Below are 21,958 nucleotides of genomic sequence, written 5' to 3' on the forward strand. Positions count from 1 at the left end.
GAGAAACCAAAGAACCTAGCCCTGTGCTGCAATTTAGTCTGCGCGGAGCGACTATTGGATGGCGCAGTGCTGCGTTTGTTTTAACTCTATTTATTTTAGCTGCACTCTAAGGGTGGAACTTGCTGGTGGTGGCATTGGAGGCACAAGCAGCTCCTACAGAATCAAACTGCTTGGTGCTATGATAGCCCTCTCGAACTCCGCAGTGCTCCTCAAATACTCAGTAATGAAGGTCCTTGTTATTTCAGCTGGAATCACGACTGGGATGTGAACTGTAACACCATCAGATCTTCAGTTTGTCCATGAGCTCAAGGCCTATAGAAGCACTTTGCTTTCTTCAAGCTAAGCGCAGTTGTTGCAGCAGGACACAGGTCATTGCTCCCTATTTTAAATGCATTTACTTCTGGCTCTGTGCCTGGAAAACACCCTCCAGCTTCCACGGGGGAGGGAATATCCCTTATATTGCGAGCAGAGAATGATGCAAAGCACAGGGAAATACAAGAAAAGAGGGTATTTGGAAAAAAACGTGTTTCTGAGGAAGGAGAAACACTGCCCCAGCTCATTCCTTTTGCCCTGGGGTCTGAGATGGGCAGACCGTTCCTGTCACAGGCGGCGGGCACAGGGCGCACGGGGAACCCCCGCTTTTGATGGAGAAATCCCTTATGTTATAAAAAACAGGATAAAAGGCTGAAAAGCGCTTTTTGGTGTCGACCCCCCGGCTCTCTCGGCCGGGGCAGCACCGCTTCCTGCCCCGCCCCGGCCCGCCCCGGCCCGCCCCGCCCCTGCGGCGCCCGCACTACATTTCCCAGCGTGCCCCGGGAAGCCGCGGCCTCACCGCGCACCTCAGGGCCCGCTGCGGAGAGGCCGGGCCCGGCCGGGCAAGATGGCGGATGGGGTGCTGAGCCCCGGCGTGAACCTGGAGGCCTTCTCTCAAGCCATCGCCGCTATCCAGGCACTGCGCTCCAGTGTAACGCGGGTCTTCGACTGCCTCAAGGATGGGATGCGGAACAAGGAGACCCTGGAGGGCCGAGAGAAGGGCTTCGTGGCCGCCTTCCAGGAGAGCCTGCACTCCGTCAGCCGCGACCTGGGGTGAGCAGCCGGTACCGACGGGGCTTCCCTCCGCCTCGGGGTGTAGCCGGGACCCTGGCCCCGGGGAGGGAGAGGGTTCCCTGGGTCCTTCCCCGCCAGCCCCGGGCCTGGCCCTTAGGAGGTGCCCGGTGGTGCCGTTCGCAGTCCCCGAGAAAGTTTTAGGCAAATAAACGTGAAAACGGTCCATTTTATTCCTTCCAACATCATGCGTGTTACCACTTTGTGGTGGTTTGTGCCGGAGTCTTCACAGGGATGAAACTGATCCTATTTACCTGTTTGTGGTCCTTGTTTTGTTAAAACAAAGGAGCTGTCAGTGAGGTTGCATTGGTGAGGTGAATGCTTTTGGTTGCAGGGAGATACTTTTCTGTTTTTTGAGGTGTTTGCGTTAAAAAACCAAACCCAACAAATATCTCACTCGTTTAGGCGCTGACTATATGTAGTAGTATCCAAGTAGCTCAAGAATTTTTGTTTTATTATCAAAACTTGTAATGCTGGAAAGTCACTATACGTGAGTATTGCTGTTTAGTACCAGGAGGTGTGTCTGTGCAGAGACGAACTGTTGAGGCTGATGCTCCATGTGGATCTGCTGGAGACTGCTGGGTTCCCTCATATCCTTCTGGGAGCCATCAGTGCTGCCCATGAGGTGTCCAAGGGCAGGGCGAGCACAGAATCACCCTTCCCAGCACACCTTCTGGCCTCTAGGATCTGGTTTACAAGAACTGGTTTCTTTTAACCACGCTGATTTTCAGTTCTAATAACGTTAATGTAATTTGTTGCCTGCTTCTTTCCTTTTGTTGGGAAAGATGGTAGATAATAATGAATGACCTTGTATAGATTTACAGCCTTCTGTTGTATCACTTTGGTTTTAATTGCTTTCAAGTTGAGGAGGCATCCTGTCTGCCTACTGCTGCTTTGCAGTTTATCAACCAGGATTTCAGTGCTGTGAAGTTCTTGTGCAATCCTTACTACCATACCTGAGAGCGTCTTCATCATCAACCTCCACCAGTTCTTGTGTCACCATCACTAGCAGATGTGCTTATCAGTGATTTGATGACCATTTCTTTCCTGATTCCCTGCAAGATAACTCTTTCAGAGTATATTTGTTTTTTATTTTTTGGAAACACAACTGCCCCCGAATATTGCAATTTATCTGTGTTGCATATTCTCTTACATGCTTGGGAAACATAGATTTCAAGTAGCAGGGGAATACTCCAGAGTGTATTGAAGTTAATGTTATCAGTGGACTTTGGCTCACATCATGGAAGTATGGACTGGGATCCCAGCGCAACAAAGCCTTATAGCTATTATGTCTATTCACATTTGGTTTGTTGTAATTTGTCAAGAAATAATAAGCACATCCATGAGTGTTCACCATGCCAGAAGCTTAGAAAGAATGTAGGCCATGGAAACTGGAAGGAAAGATGATTAATGAAGGAGAATTTTGTGGTAGTGAAGTGTGGAAGTCTTATAACTGTCAGTTCTCCGATTGCTGGTGTTTATTTTCATAACCTTTATTAAATGCAAATTGAGATAGTTGGGGGTTTTTCTTTACAGAGATTTTTCAGAAATCACTTCTTGAAAGGTTTTAATCCTGCTTTTAATTTAGTGAAAGCTCTACAATTCAGAGTAGGGTGTAACATCCAGAAGTCAAAAGGAAAGGCACCTGACTAGTCATGTAACTTGAAAAGTTATATTTTTTGTCTGTGCAAAGTAGCCAGGCTTTCTTCTGCAGTTGTTGAATGCAAGTTTTAAAAATTGCTTCACATTTTGTTATTGAGAAATTAAGCAAGAATAGATCATTTCACAGTGATTTTTTTTTTTTTCCCCTCATTGGAAACTGGTGCTTGTTATGCTTTAGTTGAATATTTTACACATCTACAAATGTATAAATTGTTCATAGAAATCAGAAGATGCTTCCTTGCCTTAAGAACTTGGAATGCGTATACTTGGTTAGAGTAGTCACAAACACTGCAGGACCATCTCCAGGCTTAACACTAAGGAGTATACATCTCAAATACCTGTATCTGCAGATCTGACTTAAAAAATGCCATTCTATTTTCTTTCAGTGAATTGGAGCGTCTGAGCAACCTAGTGGGTAAACCATCTGAGAACCACCCCCTGCACAACAGTGGACTCCTGAGCTTAGATCCTGTTCAGGACAAAACGCCTCTATACAGCCAACTTCTTCAAGCCTATAAATGGTCAAATAAGGTAAGAGAATACATCATGCATTTTAGTTGTGTATTTCTACAGGATGTTTGGTTTGTGATACAGTAGACTCCTGAATGTGTGAGACTGTTAAAAATGCCAAGTTTTTTATGAAGTTGAGGAGCATAATATGTACCTAGATGTATTTTCAAGGGTAAAAATAGTGTATTGAAGGGGAGACTTTTCTGCAATACTGAGGTATGCTCTTGTTTTTCAAAGGGGGTGTTAAGTCCCAAGCGGAATAGTATTTTCCATGGTAGCTATTCAGCATATATTTTGTTGGTTTTTTTTAATCAGTGTGTCTGTACCTAAAACTTAAGCAGGTTTGTAAATTTTAGGTGGATCATACCTACCTATATGACTCTTACTTTTTCCTGCACAATTGGTTGCACAAGTAATAGCTTGTTTAGTTTAGTTTTCATAGATTTCAGCTGAGGTTGCATTAATCATTCCTTGTGGTTCATGAGACACTGGACATTAGAATGGTTATTTCTTTATACTTGCAGCTTTGTTTTGATGCTGGGTCAAGCAAAAGCCCAATTTTGATCTGGTCTTGGATGCATGGACAAGCTTTTTCAGTTAAATGGCTGTTCTGGATGCAAAGCATAGTGAAGATCATACAGATTTAAACAGAAAATTCCCTAAGATACAAATGTTAACATAGGAGATTAGGCTTACCTGACACTTGTCAACTTGTTTTACTTCCCACGATTAATACTTGTAGCTGTGGCTGGTTACATATTGTGAGAAGACCCACTTTTACCTGCAGATTTACTGACCTAACTCTTCGGCTTACTGCAGTAGAGATGGGTTGCATGTAATTGTGATTTCAGAGATATTTGCCAACAACCTAATTTTACTTTTGCTGTGAGTCACAACATTAGTTCCTTTTTTTTTTGAGTATCTTAAGTTTGCCTGCTCCAGGAATGCAGAAAAGTACAGTGGGAAAACTCAAAACTTTCCCTACAGAAGTGTGTCATCTTGGCAGTGCTTGTTATTTATTAGCACCTGCCATCCTGATATTTACCTACAGTAGTTTACCAAATAGTTTTGCAGATGGTTTAGTTGTTCGTATAATGGAAGCAGCTGTTTGGGAACACAACAGCTTGTCAGATGTATTAATTACATACACATGCAGCTGTAAAGGAACTTTACTTTTCCAGGGGTTTAACAGAGCTCACAAAGGACTGCTGAAAAACACAGGAAGTTTAAGTTGAACTTATTGCAAGCAAGAGCTCAATGCTTTTTCTTCTTTGCTTTAGCTTCTTTGTGTATCAGTAGAAGTCATGTAAGTAGATTGCTGACTGTGGGCTGTGTGGAGGCATGTAGTAGCTGTGCACCAATATTTAGGCCTACTTGGTATTTTTTCCCCCCTCCTTTTCAAATTTAAGAAAAAAAGATTTTCTTCATTACAGTTGAAGTGCTGTTTCCTGAGAGGATGTATATGTGACCTCTAATGTAATACTGAAGATATAATATTAGATAAGATAAAAATGAGCTATCGTTCTCTATGGGTAATGCAGATAAAGTATTATTGGCAAGTTAGGAAGTTTGTAGTTTTTTGTTTTGTTTTGTTTTTTCCTGTTGTCTGTCTCTGCTTAGTAACTGTAGTTGAATTCTGGTTCTGGTAGTTATATGCATCTTGTCTGTTGAATTTTTTTGTAAAACGATTGTTGTGCCTGATCAGATGAAATCTAAGATGTCAGTGGCAATCAAAGGCTTTCTGGTTTGCGTGTATGGGGCCTGGAACAGTCAGGACTAGATGTGCTGAGTTTTGCTGTTTTACTTTTTGTTACCAGGTGCTTGCTTCTTGCATTAGTCTGGATTTCAAGGGAAACTACTGTAGGGAGAATGCATCAGTGCTAAGTTTAGATGAAAGGGATTTTGAAGGCACTTACTAGACTGAAATACTGATTAAAATCTTTGGGTCAATTCTAAAACAAGACCCTGTATGCTGGATTTCCTTGTTCCTGAGTGCTGCTTGTTTTCTGCTGGAGATGAGACCATGGTCTCATGAATAAGAGCATCATTAGATGAATAAGAGCAACTGGGTATTTCTCGATATTTCTTCTCAATTCTGGGTCACAGAAGTGTTTTGTGGGGGAGAAAATACTTGCTGATGATGTGATCAAGCCAATATTATACAGTTATCCATATAGAAAATGTTTAGTAAAGCTTGTGGTTTTGCCTTATCAAGTTAGGTTAATTCTGATGGTCAGAGTAGATGCAGGTTTGGGGAATTCAGGAGTTTGAACTCATTCTTTGAGTGGTATAAACTTTTTTTTTTTCATCTGCTGCTTTAGTGAGGTTATTTATTGCCTGTAGTGTGTATCTGTGCATCCTCTTTGCCCTTGGCAAAGCATTTGTATACCCTCGCCCCGTGCATGCCTGAGGCAGTGTCTGCTAAGGTGTTTCCATTGATTCCAGTGAAGCAGAAAATATACAGCATATTTTATGTGCACTGAGCAAGGCAAACGTTTTTATAGGGCAAGTTTCCCTCTCTTAATGGGGTGTTGTCAAGTAGTTCATGCTCAGCATTTGAACTTTAGTCACTGCTAGAGACTCTGCTTATTAACTTTTATTTATTTGAAGGGATAAGCAAAATGGATCAACTGCCAAGCCAATGCTATGGAATTTACTCTTTCTACCAGGCTTAAAGAAACATTTGAGGTTTTGGATAGAAGCAAACTAAGTCTTAGTCTTCCCTGAGCTGCTGAATGATAGCAGTACTAGCAGAGTTTATTTGCCCAAGTGAAAATGCTGTCTTCTATAAGTCCCTTTTTTTTTTTTTTCTTTTGTAGCAAGGAGTTTCTTCTCAGGCTTTTGAACAATATCATTAAGAGCAGTAGAAGTGGGGAAAATTCAGAACAATTGTAGCCATGAACACGATTGTAACTTGACTGAAGTGCAGTGTTGTATACTCTGTTGTTTTCAGAGCTGTGTTTGTCTGTTTGCTCCAATTCCAACACTTCTATAGTTTTCAGCCTATATACGTAGGCGTATGTGAGTGGTGGTGGTGGTATTGTTTTATCTTTGTGAGATGATACTTAAAAAGTCATCATAACCATGTGTTTCGGAAGGCTGTTACCCACCACCTCAAGCAGAAAGTAAAAAAAATCAACTTTGACTTTGTGACTTCCTGTGTGAGTAGGATTTACATCATCTGTGAGAAGGTTATGGCAACTTGTGTGCGCATTGTAAATGTTCTAGCTGAACAAAGCTGGACAGGACTTGTCATAAATTAATTTAAAAGTAATACACTGGCAAATACAAAATGAAATAAAAATATTACTGTTCATCTGCATGGTGAAATACATTACAAAATGTTTGGATTTCAATTATTTGTTACTTCATAGCTTCCTCTTGGTTTTACACAAATCTAAAATCGAACTGTTGAGACTACCATTAATTAATTTAAAATTATTTTCTGTCATATGACAGAAAAGGAATTTATAGGTTTTGTTTATTAAATTATTTTGACATATTCCCTGATAAATTATTTGTATAAATTGTGTTTGTTGTGGGCCTCAAAAAAAGAAATCAATAGAGCCCCTAGAGAAAGTCCAGACTTGTTACGACTGCCCTTGGTAGCTTAGTATTGATTAAACACAAATACTGAGTTTAATGACAATAAATGACATTAAATATTAACCGTAATAGTAGAGAGCCACTGTGGAATAAGGGGTTTTTGTTGTTGTTCATCTGGATTGTAAAACAAAGTGTTCATTCCAAGGAACATTAATCTTAGATTTTTTGGATGCGCTCAAACATTTTGAATTTAATGTAATTTTACAGTAGCATGGACAATGTAACTGAATTATTATGTTGGCAGTTCTTTGGAAGTTCAGGCAGGTGGCCAAGATTTTGTCCTTTCAGGACTTTTTTTTTTCTACAGAGACGCAGTGTTATAATGTTGTGACATGCTGTGTCATGGAGATCCAGTTTATTCTGCTGAGATTTCATCCCTGCAAATTGGGAAATATTTTCTTCCCAGGTGTACTGCAGTATCAGCCAGTAACAAATGTGTGGTATTGAGGAAAACTGTGTCATGGTAACTGGATCATGTTTGCCCAGTGCTTTTGAAGGTGGCTTTTGAAGATCATCTATGCTTGCAGGGGTGAGAGCGGTAAGGTTGGTGGTCCAGGTCGAGATAGTGGTATCCTTAGCGAGCAGAAGCCCTGAAGAAGTTACTTAAAGTAAAGATCTGAAATGACTAAAATCTCTTGGTTTGCTCATAGAAGGGAACAAATGAAAAAAAATGTAGAAGAAGATTTGAATTGAAGCAAAGTGATGAGTCCCTACAAGGATATCTCTGTTGCAGTCTGAAGAGCACATTTAATCTGCTTTGTAACAGCAGAATCAGTATTTTGTAAAGGAAGCTGGAGTGGAAAGGCTCTTAGGGATTACTGGCTGTGGAGTTGTTTCCTGTGCAGATAAGTCATGGGAGTTTATATTCCTGTCACTGAAGAAATGAATGATACATGAACTGGTGTTTTCTTGTACATGGGCACAAAACAGGAGCTGGTCTTGCATTCTGTTCTTGCTTTTCTTATTAATTTTTGTTCTAACCTTGAACAGGATGCATGATTTTTTTTCTGTGCCTCATTTTTCTTAGGAATAAAATAGGACAATAATATTTAGCCTACTTCTCAGGAGAGTTTCTAGTCTAAATGTGTCTCAAATGCATTGGGTTATTTGGACAGAAATGCTTTGTAGATGCCAGGTATCATACAGCAAGTGAGTAATGTTGTTTGCTTGGCAGTTTGGAAAAATGCCCTTTATGGGGTTTTAATTTTATGTGAATTTAGGCAAATGTTCTGGTGAAATGCCCTTGCTGTTGAGGATTACATTAATGTTCCTTTTTTCCACCTCTTTTCTTTTTAATATGACTAGAAAAACAGGTGTTTTCCTTTTTGCTTCCAGCTGCTCTAGTTATTAATTATTCCTCAGCTGTCTGCCTGGAGAATATTGACTTTTATTCTTGTGGCGTTGATTTTAGTGACCAGCAATTGCAGGGGTGGCCACTAAATTATCCTCGATATTACAGTGATGAGGGGAAAAAGCACTGGAAAAGCTTTGATAAAGAAACAAGTGTTTGCCCCAAAATATACAACAGGGTGGGTGGGCAGGAATGACAATAGTCTAAGTAGAGTTTACTGGAGAAGGAAAATGGTGGGATGTTAAATATTTATGAGCTGTGCAATGATAGTTTAAAACTGTGAATATAGGGAGATGGAAGAGTAGTGAAAATAGAGAAAACCATAATGAAAATGGGACATTGTAATAATAGCAACAGTAAAAGTAAAGGCAGAATCAACGGCTGTAGTATGTTGAATTGGTTTTATTCTCTTGAGAGATCCTGCCTAAAGCAGCATCTGGGGTGTTGGGATGGATAAAATCAGCTATGGATAAAATCAGTCTTCTTTTTGAAGGATGCATCTTCTTTCCTCAGTTGGGAATCCCTGGAATCTTCAGCTCCTGGACTTGTTTCTTTGCCTTTGATTCCTGTGCTGGTTTTTAACAAAAAACCAACCCAGGGCTATCTTAACTATTTTGCTGTTACCATGTATAACTATAAAAGCGTTTTTGACACCTCATAATTGGAACAGAAGGAAATGAAAATTACCCATCTCTTTTTTTTTTTCCTTTGTACTCCTGGAAAGATGCTGTGGCAGTGAGAATTTGCCACATATGCCACCTTGTGCCAGTGTGCAGGCTAGTTGTATTTCTTTGGCATTTTGGTAGACCGAGGTTAGTTTGTTACTTCAGGAAGAAACCAGTGTTGATGAGTAACTTGTTGCTGAATTTTTGTTGAGAAATAATTGATGTTTGCTTCTGGCTTATCTGTTATGTAGTTTGAATGTTTTACATCTGTGATCTTCCCAGACTTTTAATAGTAATAATTCACACTAGGATGCTATTGTGAAATAAGGTTGTATGTGTCCAAACACGTTACTCCTTTCTTACTTGATTTTTGTTAAAATACTCTGTTTCAAATCTGAATCAGCCCCAGAATGCGATCTGGTATATTGTTGTTCCTGGTGTTTGTTGTTATTCACAGTGTTTTTGCAAGGCTGTGATCAAAATAATGCTGTAAGCAGTACCAGTCTCACTTCTCCAAATTATGGGAAATGATCTATCAATACACACTATTATAAATCACAGCCCCCTTGTCAGCTGGTGGGAATTATTTAATGCTTTGCAACCCCTTTATTTGCTAATGAGTGGGGTTTTTTTCCCCGTTTCTTTGATAAGTATTAATGTTCTAGCTGTTAGCCTATTTCAGGATGGAAATGATTGATGTAGCTGTATATTAACCAAAACACTTCTGGCCAGTCCAGGTTCTTCATCCCCTAAACTCCTTTTTTAAACTCTGGAAGAACTCTTCAGGTGGTTCATGCTGAATGGCTGAATTACCTGATTTGCAAGTCAGCAAACACTTTCCCTTTCTAATCAAATTTGTTAAAACTGCATTGCTTTGTATTAGTAACAGACTTTGAAGCAAACTAAACCATGCACAGACACAGAAATGCAGTATGTAGATGATTAAGAGTGGTACAAACATCAGATCGTCAGAAAAGGACAAAGTTGAGAAATACAACAGAGTAGAACTGGAAATCCGTATTGTCTGGGGATTAATTGAAGAATATGTAGGACTGCAGACCAAGAGGAGCTTTGTAAGAAACCCTTGGACCCAGCATTACTTTGAAATTCATGTTTGCCTGCTATCTCAGCTCTCGGTGGCACAACTGACTGATTTATCATCTAGCGGATGGTGACCACCATGAAAGCCCAGAGAATGTTTTCAGAGATTCAAAGTTATGCCTTGCTTTCTTTGAGGCACATTAAAGATGTTTGTAAAGCATTTGGGAACCTTCATATGAAGGGCATTCAAGGAATATGAACACTAATATAAAATAACTGATACAGGTGATAATCATTCCATTGATATTCTTTATATGGAAAAGATTTGTTTTTTTTTTTACGGCTTCTAGAGGAAATCAAATAAAAAGGAAAATTTAATGATGTCACCCTGTTGCTCTCTGCTATTGTTGTTGTCAGGTCTTTTTGTGTGACTTATTTGTGTTTTTTCAATGCAGGAGTACGCTCATCTGTAATCATTTTTGGAGTTCTCTTTCAGAGTTACTAAAGCTGCCTCCCACAGACAGTTCACAGAGTGATGTAATTGTTTGAATTGCATATAAGCAATTCTTCCCCATTTTGTCTTAATGAGGTACTGTCGATAACTGGGCTACAAAGCATGGAAATCACCTAAAGGCTAATAAAACTGAAAGTAGTCTGTAAGGAGCTGGGTGTCATTAAAAGTGCACTTCATATCACTGGCTTGGTTACTGCTGCCTAGAAAGGTACATCTGGCAAAAATGTGGTAGCATTTTTTTATCCAGCAGTAGGTAATACTTAGCTGCTGATGTTGAAGACACGTAATGCAAAGGTATATGGTGATTCATGAAATCTCTTCCCTCTTGAGGTCAGTGCATACTGGGTTTTATTTTCCTGGGAGGAAAGAACAATCCTGCCCTGCTGGAGTGTTGTTGTTTTGAGGCTCTGATGCTGTGACAGTTGAAGAACGTGAAATAGAAATTACATACCACGACATCAGTACCATTACTGTTGATACCTGTGCTTGTTTTTTGGTTTTAACATACACAGAGGTGTAGTGAAAAAGGTGTGGGGTTGATCTCTGACCTTTCAGAGTGAGTTTGCTCTTTCCAAAATATTGCTGATAGTAAAATAGATTTTTGCTTGCTAATTTGAGAAAAGTTGTCTGTTCCCCCTGAAGTTGTAAGACTTCACTAATAACATCAAGCAGGCCATCAAGGAAGTCAGCTCTTTCCAGCAGATGTGCTCATTTTGCATTCTTCTGAAAATGCTTGTTTTCGAGATGGATTTTGGTTCAGGTCTGGCTGGGTATTGGACCCAGCTTTTAGGGATACTTGCATTTGGTGTTCTGCTTTCTGCAGGAGCTCTGATGAATGACTCTTCTATAGTTGTAAAGTGCTGCCTCTTGAAAAATGGGCTTGGGGTTGTTTTTTTTCTTCACCCCTTTCCCCTTGTAATTATTTTCTTCTGCTTTGGGTCAGCTGGGAGTAGAAATGGGGAAAAACAGTATTCTAAATGTGGTACTAGAATTGTAGCCCTTGTAACATTATGGCTGTCAGGATTGTTTGGTAGTTGCACAAGCATAATGTAGTTCTCCTAGAAGTTGAAGGAGTCGCACAGTGGAGTGGGTTTGGGGTTGATGAGAGAGTAGACACTAGAATATGAATATTGCACTTGGAGCTGCTTCACTCCAAACTATTTTTTGTTGGTACATCATCTTTGGTGTAAGCTAGCATTTAAATCTATTTGAGTTGTAAAATCCTGAAGTTCTGAAGATAAAGATGACGTATCAGTACATGTTATCACTTTTTCTGCTGCACAAGATTAACCCAAGCATGTACAGTAGTTCATTTTATCTAATTTTAAATGCCTGCGTGCAAGGCTTCCACTTGCACAAGAAACAAAAACATCAATAAAATCTTTTATCCACTGACATTTGTTCAGTACACTATGCCTAGAAAAAGATGTCCTCTGAATTAATAAAAGAAGATGTAATGAAAGCTCATTGATTCTACCAGGTGTTAGTCTAACATGTTTTTGATCTTTTCACAGAAAGATCAAAAGTTTATGTATCTTAAGCATCAGTTTTCTTGTGCTCTTTTGTAATATTCTTGGGTTAGCGTGAAGGGTCCTGTCATGCTCCACTGAGCTTCCTGAGAGCTTAAGTACTTGAGTTAAATGCCTATTGCTGGATGTTGTAAGTAATCTGAAAGGTGAAATGGCACATGACTGCAGTTGTATGCTTGCTTGGTGCCTTAGTTAAAAATATGCATTTGGCGTATGTGGTTTTTTTTATATAAAATCATAGAATATCTCAAGTTAGATTGACTTGTTCCCAGATAGGACTTCTTTAGAAGGGCATATACTGACAGACAAGCTGACAGTAATAACTAAGATACTTATTGGGTAGAATTAGTATATATCATTATTATGAAAAGTAATGACCATATTGAAATGCTAAGGATATTTTCAAGACTACTTTAGATTTGGTTGGAAAGCAGAGTATAATGGCCACATCTTACAGCATGTAATAAAATCACAGGGGTCTTTGATGTTCAGAACTGTGCTTTGGAACAAATAGTTCTATTTGAAACAGATACCAGGCTTTATTAATTTGGTGGTTGTATTTGGATTCTCTATGCTTCTGTAACTGGCAGTTACACATAGTATAAGAGGTGCTGTGTGTACTGCATGGGCCGTTAGACACAAAAGAATTGTATCTAGATGTGACATTTTACAGTATATTCAAAAATAGATGTATGTACTTCTCATTATCTGAAACTGCAGTTCCTGTGGAAATCGATATTGAAAATACCCACTAAAAGCCTCCCAGGATCTGCAAGCATGACAAAAAGTATGCATGTACTGTTACTCAAGCGGTGGGTTAAAGTGTATTATTTTAATCTTCTCATGTCAACAGCAATTGAGTGTATTTTCCTTACTGCAACATCCTGTTACTGCTACAAAAGTTGCAGAAAATGGGGACTAGAGCAGAAAGAGTCCTGGAGTGTCTTTAAACTGTTTTAAGCTGCCTGTGGTTTGAAAATATTCAAGAATCTGTGATATGAGCTGTTTGACATTTTTCCTATTCCAAATGCTCAAAGGAATAAATCTACATAAAGAGTGTTCAAAATGAGAGAATCTTTGCGACAACGTCTGGAATCTCAGGATGTTACTTTATTTCTCTCTTTTGGCTGACCACCACAGGAGAACAGCTGAATCAAATCCTTTTATGTATAAAATATATTTTTTTGGGTCTTGACAGCTTGTTTCCAGTTTTAGTCTAATTCAGTTTGAAACAGCTGTTCCTAATCTCTGCAAAACAGTTTTTTGATGGAAATCATGACATTCTCAACTACTGCAGTGTTACTGGGCTCTATCTCATTTCAGAAGTTGGATTTTCTTTATGTTAAAGGAATTCTTCATTCAGAGAAAATGTCACTTTTGTATCAAATAAGCTGCAGTTAAAAGGATAATAACTTCCTCCTCCACCCAGGTTATCTCTCAATGAGGTTGGCTATATGTTTCTCTTCCTACATGACTTTTAAGAAAAAAGCATCACTGTGTGTTTTACCATTAGTTAGATTTTTATTCTGATGTTCCTGCCCTACCCATATGCTTTCAGATGGGTTCTATTTAGAGTTTCCTCTGCAGTTGTCTCTGCACTCAGACTTCACAAGTTCTCTGGCTTGCCGTATGGTTCAGTTTTACTCTGGAGTCAAATCTTGTATTTTCAGAATTTTCAATGTAGCATTTTCAGTTTGCTCATTGCCATCTTTTTTTGGGGGGGGGCGGGGGGGGAGGGAGGAAGGAGGCAGGGATTGGCTGCACTGCTTCGTGCTTCATCCAGAGCTGTTTGTGGAGGTTTTGTACATCATGGAGCTGATAAATTCTGTAATCTCTCTTGTGCCTGATAAGGCAAAAATTAATTTCCAGTTTTCTGGTTTTTCTGGACACCCTGGCATATAACACGGAGTGAAGCTAATGACTTTGTGCATAAAAGAATTTGCTGTCAAGTTGTCTGTGTGAGCCAAGTGTATAATACCATGTGTGAATACTTCTGATGGGGATGGGGAAGTGGCAGCGTTGCCAAGTGTATAATGGGACTGAGGGGGACTCTGGAGTTGCACATCCTCTTCTTTCCTCTGTCCACAGCTTGCTTGATGGGGTTTCACAAGTCATGTCTTTCTTTTCCTTCCCTTCTATGATGAAGATTGTGCTACAGAATGAGAAACCTAAGAGCGATATTACATACGAGTAGGATCACTAATGGTTGCTGATTTTGCTTCTGAGCCTGCTATAGACAAATGCCACCCAAAATAACCCCTTTTGGGTTATTTTGTTAAAGCATGATTTAGTAGCTTTACTACTTGAAGTGCTGTTAAATATGTTTTCAGTTTCGCAGTCAATGTTTTGCCTGGCAAATACTTCAGAGTGTTTATAGTTCTCCTTGTAATCATTTTTTTCCCACAGTCTGAAGAACCTGACTTGGGTCTGTGTTAGGATTAAGTGAGATTACTAACATCTTCTTTCCATCCCTCTTGTGTACCTCATATGAATACATCCTAATAACTATTGATATTGTATTCATCCTGCAAGAAGCTAAGACCTTTAGTGTCTGCTGATGCTGCAGTTTGGATGTTGTGCTTTTCTTGTAAGTAAAATCGATTGAGACAAATCTTGGTAACTTTTACAGCAAAATAAAATGACTGTGCCAGGCAGCCTCTGGAAGATTTTTAAGTATGGGTATGCCCTTAGATCACATACACAGGATTGTTCCAGCAGAATTGATTGGTTGATCTACTAGATTTAAAGGTCAACTGTAATCACATTTCAGGAGCACTGAAGAAGATATAAAATTGCTACTGTGCTTTTCTTGGTCGCACACCCACTTCTGGTGCTCTTTGCTTTTCCCTTGTACATCTTAACTTACTCAGCTAGAGCATCAATACATAAAGGGCACAAGTCAATGTGCTTGCTTTCTGCTGTCGATGAGGGAGGTAGTTAGTTGTATTTCCTTCAAGCCAATACCATCCCTCTGGAAGACCTGAGGTGGAGCAGTTGTCCACTACACTCTACAGATATGGAAGAAACAAATCTCTTTCAGGGGAAGGCTGTGAGGAAATCTGCAGTCTAGCTGTCTTGTTAGGTGATCCAGTCAGTTGCTAGAGTTGCTGCATCCAAGGGATGATGTTGTCTATTCGAAGTGCAGCACAGATGGGAAAGAGTCGGCATAACTCTCTTAATGTGTGGAGGCAGGTGCTTGTGGGGAATGGAAAGAACATCTCATTAGTAGTGCTTTATGCAGCAGCTTGGTACAATACAGATGTCCATAGAGAGCAGACAGCTCTGGACTATTATGTCTTGTAAATGCAGTGTTTCAAAATCATGTTTCCATGTTACAGACAACCATGTTTGCATACGGAGGTGAACAAAGTCCTTGTTAATTTTTTTGAAGAGCCAAAATGATTCTTTGAGTCACTTTCCCCCCACAGAAAAACCGTGGTAAGGAATGTTTTTCAAAGGACATTTGTAGTAGAACTTCTGGAGTCTAAATTAACTCAGAGTACTGTCCTTAGCGTATTTTCATATGTGCTAACTTGCAAAATGTAGTAATTCCCAGCTGTATAGAAATGAAGGGTCTGAGGCTTTGCTGTAAGCATCCATGACCTGCTTTTAAAATAGACACTGACATACAGCAGTGGCTGGAGACTCTGCTTGAGTGGACTGAGGAGACATTTCTTATGCATTTATTTAAGGTGGCCTTTTAGAGAGTCTTGCTCTGATGGCCCTCTAACGTCAGTATGCGTTTTGCTTTGTCAGCCACAATGTGAAGTCTGGAAAACTAATGTCTCATGTTCGCTACACTTATGGTAAATATGGAAAGAATATTTCTTTAAATAAATAATGGCCCACGCAAAGTTTTCAGAGGCTTGCGTGATCAAATGGGAGCAGCAGTAAATCCTTAGTGATTTTCCCAGTGGCTGCTGAAGCCAAACAGTGCATTTACTGACCAATTTGGTTTATCTGTTCCTGCAAGTTGCTTAAATCTATTTTATGATTTTAACCCATGATGATGTCTGTTGTCATTAAAAGGCTACTTATGGAAACAGTGATTTTTTTCAGCTGCCAATGTAAAATACCCATTGGAAAAGGGGAAGAAAACTGCTTTGTTATCGTAAGTATTTGAGCAAAGAAGGCGCCTTTCCCCTTTAAACAACCTGCTTTATCATAGGAGAGTTTCATAGGAAGAAGAATCTTGTGCTTGGATTTAAAGTTAGTTTTTCATTTGTGCTCTGATTCCCTAAAGAGAGCATACACACACATATGTGTGTGTATATATCTGTGTGTATATATATATGTGTATATATATATATATAAAGAAGTTCCTGTGGTCAGAGTTTATAATGATTTGGCTTTTATGAAAAGTTGCAGGTTAGATTTTTAGGTTATTAGAAGTCTTTGCACGACTGCTCTATTGCTCAGTCATGATGGCCTTGAAACGTAATACTTAAAGCAAGTTAGTTGGAGCTCCTTATGCATTTGTCAAGAAGTCCTTCAGCAGTTCTTCACATGTTTATATGTGCATGTCCACAGTGAGTCCATTGCCTCTGAATATGTCCTCAAGGTCCAAAACAGGACTTCACTTGAGCCCAGCCAGCTGCTCATCTGCTTCAGCATGTAACTAAAATTCCCTTGGTTTTGTTCCACAAATGAAATGAGTCTGCTAGGAAGAAGATCAGAAAATGAAACCCCCGCAGTTTGGTAGTGCTGCCCAATGGCAGTCTGTGCCATCTCCATGGTTTTGTGCCTTCGTTATGCAGCTTTTACTCAGCACACTTTTATTTAAAGCAGATCTAAAAGTGGAACTAAATAGCTGACATTCAGAGCTGTTCAGTAGGATGCAGAATTACTGGGAAGGGGATTGGACAGGAAGAGGAATGCTGCTAGTGCCAGGTGGATTTGCTCAAAACAATGTGGGACTGTCCAGAAAAACTTCAGATCACGCTTTAGCAAGGAGTATAAGCTAACTGGAATAAGTAGTTCTATTTTGTTTTACTCTCATTTACTTTTGTTTTGTCTTAAAGCCTGAAATGATGCATTCAGTTTGCTGTGGCTGTTGCAGCAACCAGGCACACTATTGCCACTACGTTAGTGCAGCATCCCTGTGCCGATTGAGCCATCTCCATATTGCAGAGCCATCTGTTTTCCTTACTGTCCAAGCCTTAGACTCGGTAGTATAAATTACTAAGTGCTCTGTGGCTTTCAATTGTTCCTGTTTGTTTAGTGTGCCACCAGCAGGTCTTCAGCACCATTTATAAGTTTTCCTTGCTCTTTTATGTCTTAATGCCTCAGGCAAAAACTGTAGTTGAGTTGTTGGTCGTATATGTTGCTGAATTATTTGGTCTGGTAAGAAAAACTTTGGGAGGTAGGTAGTGTCCTCATTTACAGAAGATTTCCTAGCTAGAGAAGTTCTAGAAACAAGATAAAATGTCATGGTTTGCTAAAAGCTGTGTTTTGCTCCTCCGCCGCCCCAGTTTCCTTAAACACACACCAGTTTGTCATGTAGCTGGTGGTATGATCTCATACAGAGAGATCCTTTTTGGCTGTATAATTACATGCGCTGCTGAAGAGTTATGGATGCTTTTGGAAAACTTAATACTGAATTTATCAGCTTTTGTCTCTTTTGAAGTCTAATTGTAATGTAATGATTGTGTACTTTCTCTAATGCAATTTCCTTGTCTATCTTTAAGACCAAAAAGGTGCAGGTTTGTGGGATTTTTTTCTTTTATGGATAATATGTTTTTGCATTCTCAATTTGCTGTTCAAACTAAACTAGTTACTTCCAGCAGTTCTCTGATGTTCTGCACCCACCACAGCTACAGTGCTGGGTATTGTGGTGTGCTTAGTTCCACAAAGTATGTGTTTCTGGGCAGATGAAAAACTGTTGGAGGAGAAAGGGTTGCCTTGGGTTTTGAGGTGAGAAAGGTAGGAAAGAATAAGCGAGGATATAGGGTACAGCGTTTTGTGGCTGTTCAAGAGTGGCAAGTTATGGAAGGTGACAGACCATGTGTATTTGATACGTTATGATTCAGTGGGAAGCAGTTGATAAAATGAGGTGGATACCTATTCACAGTAGGATGGTGCTGTCAATGGGAAACATTGGAGAAAGAGGAAAAGATCAGTAGTGTCCATTTGTTCTGACCAATATATCCTTAGGGCTTCTAAGCATTGTGGTCTTCAGAGAGAAGAGTGAAGTAGTTGGAACAATCACAGAAGTTTGTCTTATGATTTGAGGGAGGAAACACAGCTCTTGGCCAGATGAAGCTGTATAGAAGAATTTTCTCTACCAGTCCAGTGTTACCTTGCTTCTAGCTCTGTGGTTGATAGTGCTCTTAATTTCCCTTCCCGTAAATATGCCTGCTAAGCCACAGTGGCCAGCCACATTAACTTGCTATTTATTTCCCTTATGGTGACCATCTCAAGCAAAGATTGATGTCTGCAATTTTTACTTCATTAATAATAAAGTCCACAAAACAGTGAGAGAAACGTCTGTTTAGTTGGTGCCTTAAACTGTGGTAGTGAGAAACTGCTGGGTTTTGATCCAGTAAGTGTCTTAGTGATTATCAAGGTACAGAAATAAGGTATGTCCATGTTCAGGTGAGGAGCTGAAATATCTGAGTTAGGTAATAGACATGTAAGTAGTAATTGGGTTATTGCAGAGTGCCTGCAAGCTGGATGATGCATGGAAAATTAAATGTATGTCAGTCTCCTTTGAAATCCATAAAAATTAATCATTTAGGTTTCCTTGTGGCTTTAGGTGAGTCCCACAGCAACTTAGGAGCATCTCAGTCTCAGAGTCTTTAAACTCCTCTGATAACATCAGTGCAGATTCCTAATAAGCTAAATAAGGAATCTGTAGTCACTTCCAAAAAGCATGGCAATTAGTGATAGGAGTACTGCAGGGCTTGTGTGGGTAGGGACATTACATGCCAAACACAGTGACAGCTGCAAGTCTGGTCTTCAGAAGCCTGTGTTCGGCCCTGAGCATCATTCTCTTTCCCCTCTGTTCCTATTTTGAGTCCATTAAAGAGAAGCATATGTTTTCTTGCATCAGGGTTACTTTGTGAAGCATGACAAGGGCATGTGTGTATGTGGTAAAAGAGGAATTCTCAAATTGTTTGAGCTGTCTTAAACCTACTTTTTTTTCCCCGAGACACATTAAGGATTTCTGTGATATACACCGTTAAATTTCTATTCATGTAGGTATGTGTGTTGATGCCACATTGCTGCTCCTGAAATTGGTACTGTTATATTATTAATATTGCAGATCATGCCAAGAAGGTGTCTTGCATTTAATATAGAACATAAGAAGATTTGCCTACCCCATATGAAAATCTCAAATTGGAACTGAAGATGCTATAAAAATTTAAAAGGGACAAGGTCAGCCTGAAAATTGCATATTTTAAGAAACAGAAAATCATCTATTTTTTAACAACAGATTTCTTTACCTCTTAGTACCTGTACCAATAACATTTTCAGTTACTAACACTTTAAAATGGTTTTAAGTGTTAGTTTAATTGTAAAACTACTCAGTTACCATTTGCCTAGGTGCCTGTTAATTTATGGTTTTCTAGTTGAGAGACATGACAACTGATCAAAAGCATTTTGGTTCCTGTGCTGCTTCTGTATGATCAAAAAAGTTCCATTTATTTCACTCAGAAAAGAGGATGACTCACTCTACCACCATCTTTATTGAAGAAGAAAAAGTGGATAAGAGGGTTCTTCATAATAGCAAAGACAAAACAAATTTAGTAATGAAAATAGAAATTTAACAGCTATTACAGCTAAGGTGCATAGTTTAAACACTTGTGGTAATTAAATACAAAGAATTGGAGAACAGTATGGGGCTATTCCTCTCCATCAAAAAGGTGAGCACATGCATATTCTGTTTTTTTCTGAGTATATTTGCTAAATTATAAACACAGAAGTAACTTGAATTAGCTAAGAGGCAAGACTGAATGTTCACCAAGGTTTTTTCAGATTGACTTAGTAGTTCTTAAGAAGCTTGTGGAAAGGATCAACTTCAATCATCCAGATTCTCAAGAGTTGGTTGCTCTGTTTTGTGGTCACTAACTATACACATTCTAACTTGAGGACTCGTGATGAGAAGGATCTATATCCATGTGAACGTGCTGTCCTCCAGAGAATAGATTTGAGTTTGAAGGTTCAGAATCTCAGTTTTTATCTTGCTTTCAGAGAACAGCTGGCAACATGTGCTTCACTTCCAATTAGTAGCTGATCAAGGCAGAAAGTAATGTTGAACTGCTACCAACTAATCCTTTATTTCAAGTGATAGAAGCAGGGTAGAGCATTCCAACCTTGCCATGATCTGGCTTAAAGCATTTTCTGTCGGCTTCGAAGCTTGCTGAGCACCTGATTGCACTTAGTATCTATAGAAACTCTACTACAGCTATAGTAAGTAGTAAAAACATTTAGTAAAAAATCTGAGTTTCCCCAGATCCACACCCAGCATGAGTGGAATAAAAATTGTGAAGGTAAATTTAACAGTATTTGTAAAGAAGCAAGATAAAGCAGGAAAAATATCATGGAAGACATCTGAGAAGATAAGTGTGGGCATTGTGTGAAATACTGTAAATAACATTCTGTGCATGAAAATGGTGCTGAATAACTGCCTCTTCATCCATGGGATCCTGCAGACTGGTAATTTGAGGTCTTTTGGAAAGAAGCACATAATCAAAGTCTGAATCCTTAGCATAAGCAGATGGATTTAGATTGCGCAGACAATAAGAATTCAAGCATTTCCTAGCTATTGAATTCTTCATTTGTAACCTTAATGTCACTTTTTTAGCATATATAACAATATATGGAAAACCACCGTTGCTCTCCTTGAATATGAAGTGTTTCTGGGGTCGAGACAAAAGCTCAAATCTCACTGCAAACGGTGTTATATATACGATAAAAAACTTTTGGAGAGGATTTCTTCCTTTTGGTTCCAGTGACAGAGGGGTAAATAAAATAATAGATGTGCCCTGTCAGCTGTCGACCAAGTTTCTCGTGGCATGTCTCTCCTTTGGCATGCATATAGCAGCAGCGCATTTTAGCAGCTCGCCTACAGCACCCACCTCCTGACAGCAAAACTTGTCAATAGAAAAGCATTCAGCACTTCATTATTTCTACAACCTGAGTGCATTTGCAAATTAATTGATGTGTAGGAGGAAAGGCATCTGCTATTGTAGAAGCCCTTAACTGTAGCAGCAAAACTAGGAATAAACTGGTTAGGTATAGTGAACTGTTGCAGGTGTTGAAGCCTCTATAGTGGCATCTTGTCCCTTTTTACTTGTCTTTCATATTATTTTTTTAAAAACCCAAAGCAAACTGCTCACTGAATTGTGACCATGGAAACAAACAGCGTGATAAAGATAATACCGTATATACTTCTGTATTGTTAGTTAACAAGTAGTTTCATATTTCTTGCTGGCTCAGCACCAAAAGAGAGTTTTAATTAGGCCTGTAATGAATTGCTGGGAGCATTTTAAAGGCTATTAATCTTGTGGTGTAATTGAGTTAATTATAATACCATTATAAGCTCCCATGAAAATAGTATGAAGTGTATTCCATTTGTTTTGCTCCTAAAGCCAATCCCCTGGCTTCATCTGAAATACTCCTACTGCAAGTCTTCAACACTGACAGAGAAAACTGTAAAACTGCTTTATGTGCCATCCCACTGAACCTTTCTGCTCAGTGCATTATCCTGGTCCTGATCCCGGGCTCTCCAGGCTGCTGTGTTACCTGTAAACTGCACGTAAGTCCTTGCAACAGAGTGTGTCTTTAGCTTCCATTGCACACCGTAGCATTTCATTGTGTTTTCCAGTTTCTGATCAGTTAGCTTCCCTGAGCGTGGCAGATGAGAGTAAGAATATGTGATCTATTTTCAGAAATAAAGATTACAGCAGCTTTCGAACTGTTACTCTTTGTGCTGTGGTTAAAAAATGTGTAGCATAAGAGGTGTTTTTGCAAA

At 39.4% G+C, this 21,958-nt stretch overlaps 1 protein-coding gene across 3 annotated transcripts in view; it reads left to right on the top strand.

The window, feature by feature from the left end:
- Nucleotides 1-809: 809 nt before the first annotated feature.
- Nucleotides 810-21,958, top strand: part of MED27 (mediator complex subunit 27) — an 83,667-nt gene continuing 62,518 nt past the window's right edge. Inside the window, exons 1-2 of one of the 3 annotated variants that reach the window (XM_061352729.1) lie at nucleotides 810-1,086; nucleotides 3,153-3,297. In XM_061352729.1, coding sequence (XP_061208713.1) covers nucleotides 881-1,086; nucleotides 3,153-3,297 — 351 coding nt within the window. In that variant the 5' untranslated portion in view covers nucleotides 810-880. The remainder of the gene's footprint in view (nucleotides 1,087-3,152; nucleotides 3,298-21,958) is intronic. The other 2 variants (XM_061352728.1, XM_061352726.1) reach the window with 2 other exon arrangements.

The sequence above is a fragment of the Neopsephotus bourkii genome, unplaced genomic scaffold (genome assembly GCF_033783945.1).
Source record: "Neopsephotus bourkii isolate Nb327-2 ecotype Australia unplaced genomic scaffold, CSIRO-AGI_Nbou_v1 NB_659, whole genome shotgun sequence".
In the NCBI taxonomy this organism is placed as follows: Eukaryota; Metazoa; Chordata; class Aves; order Psittaciformes; family Psittacidae; genus Neopsephotus; species Neopsephotus bourkii.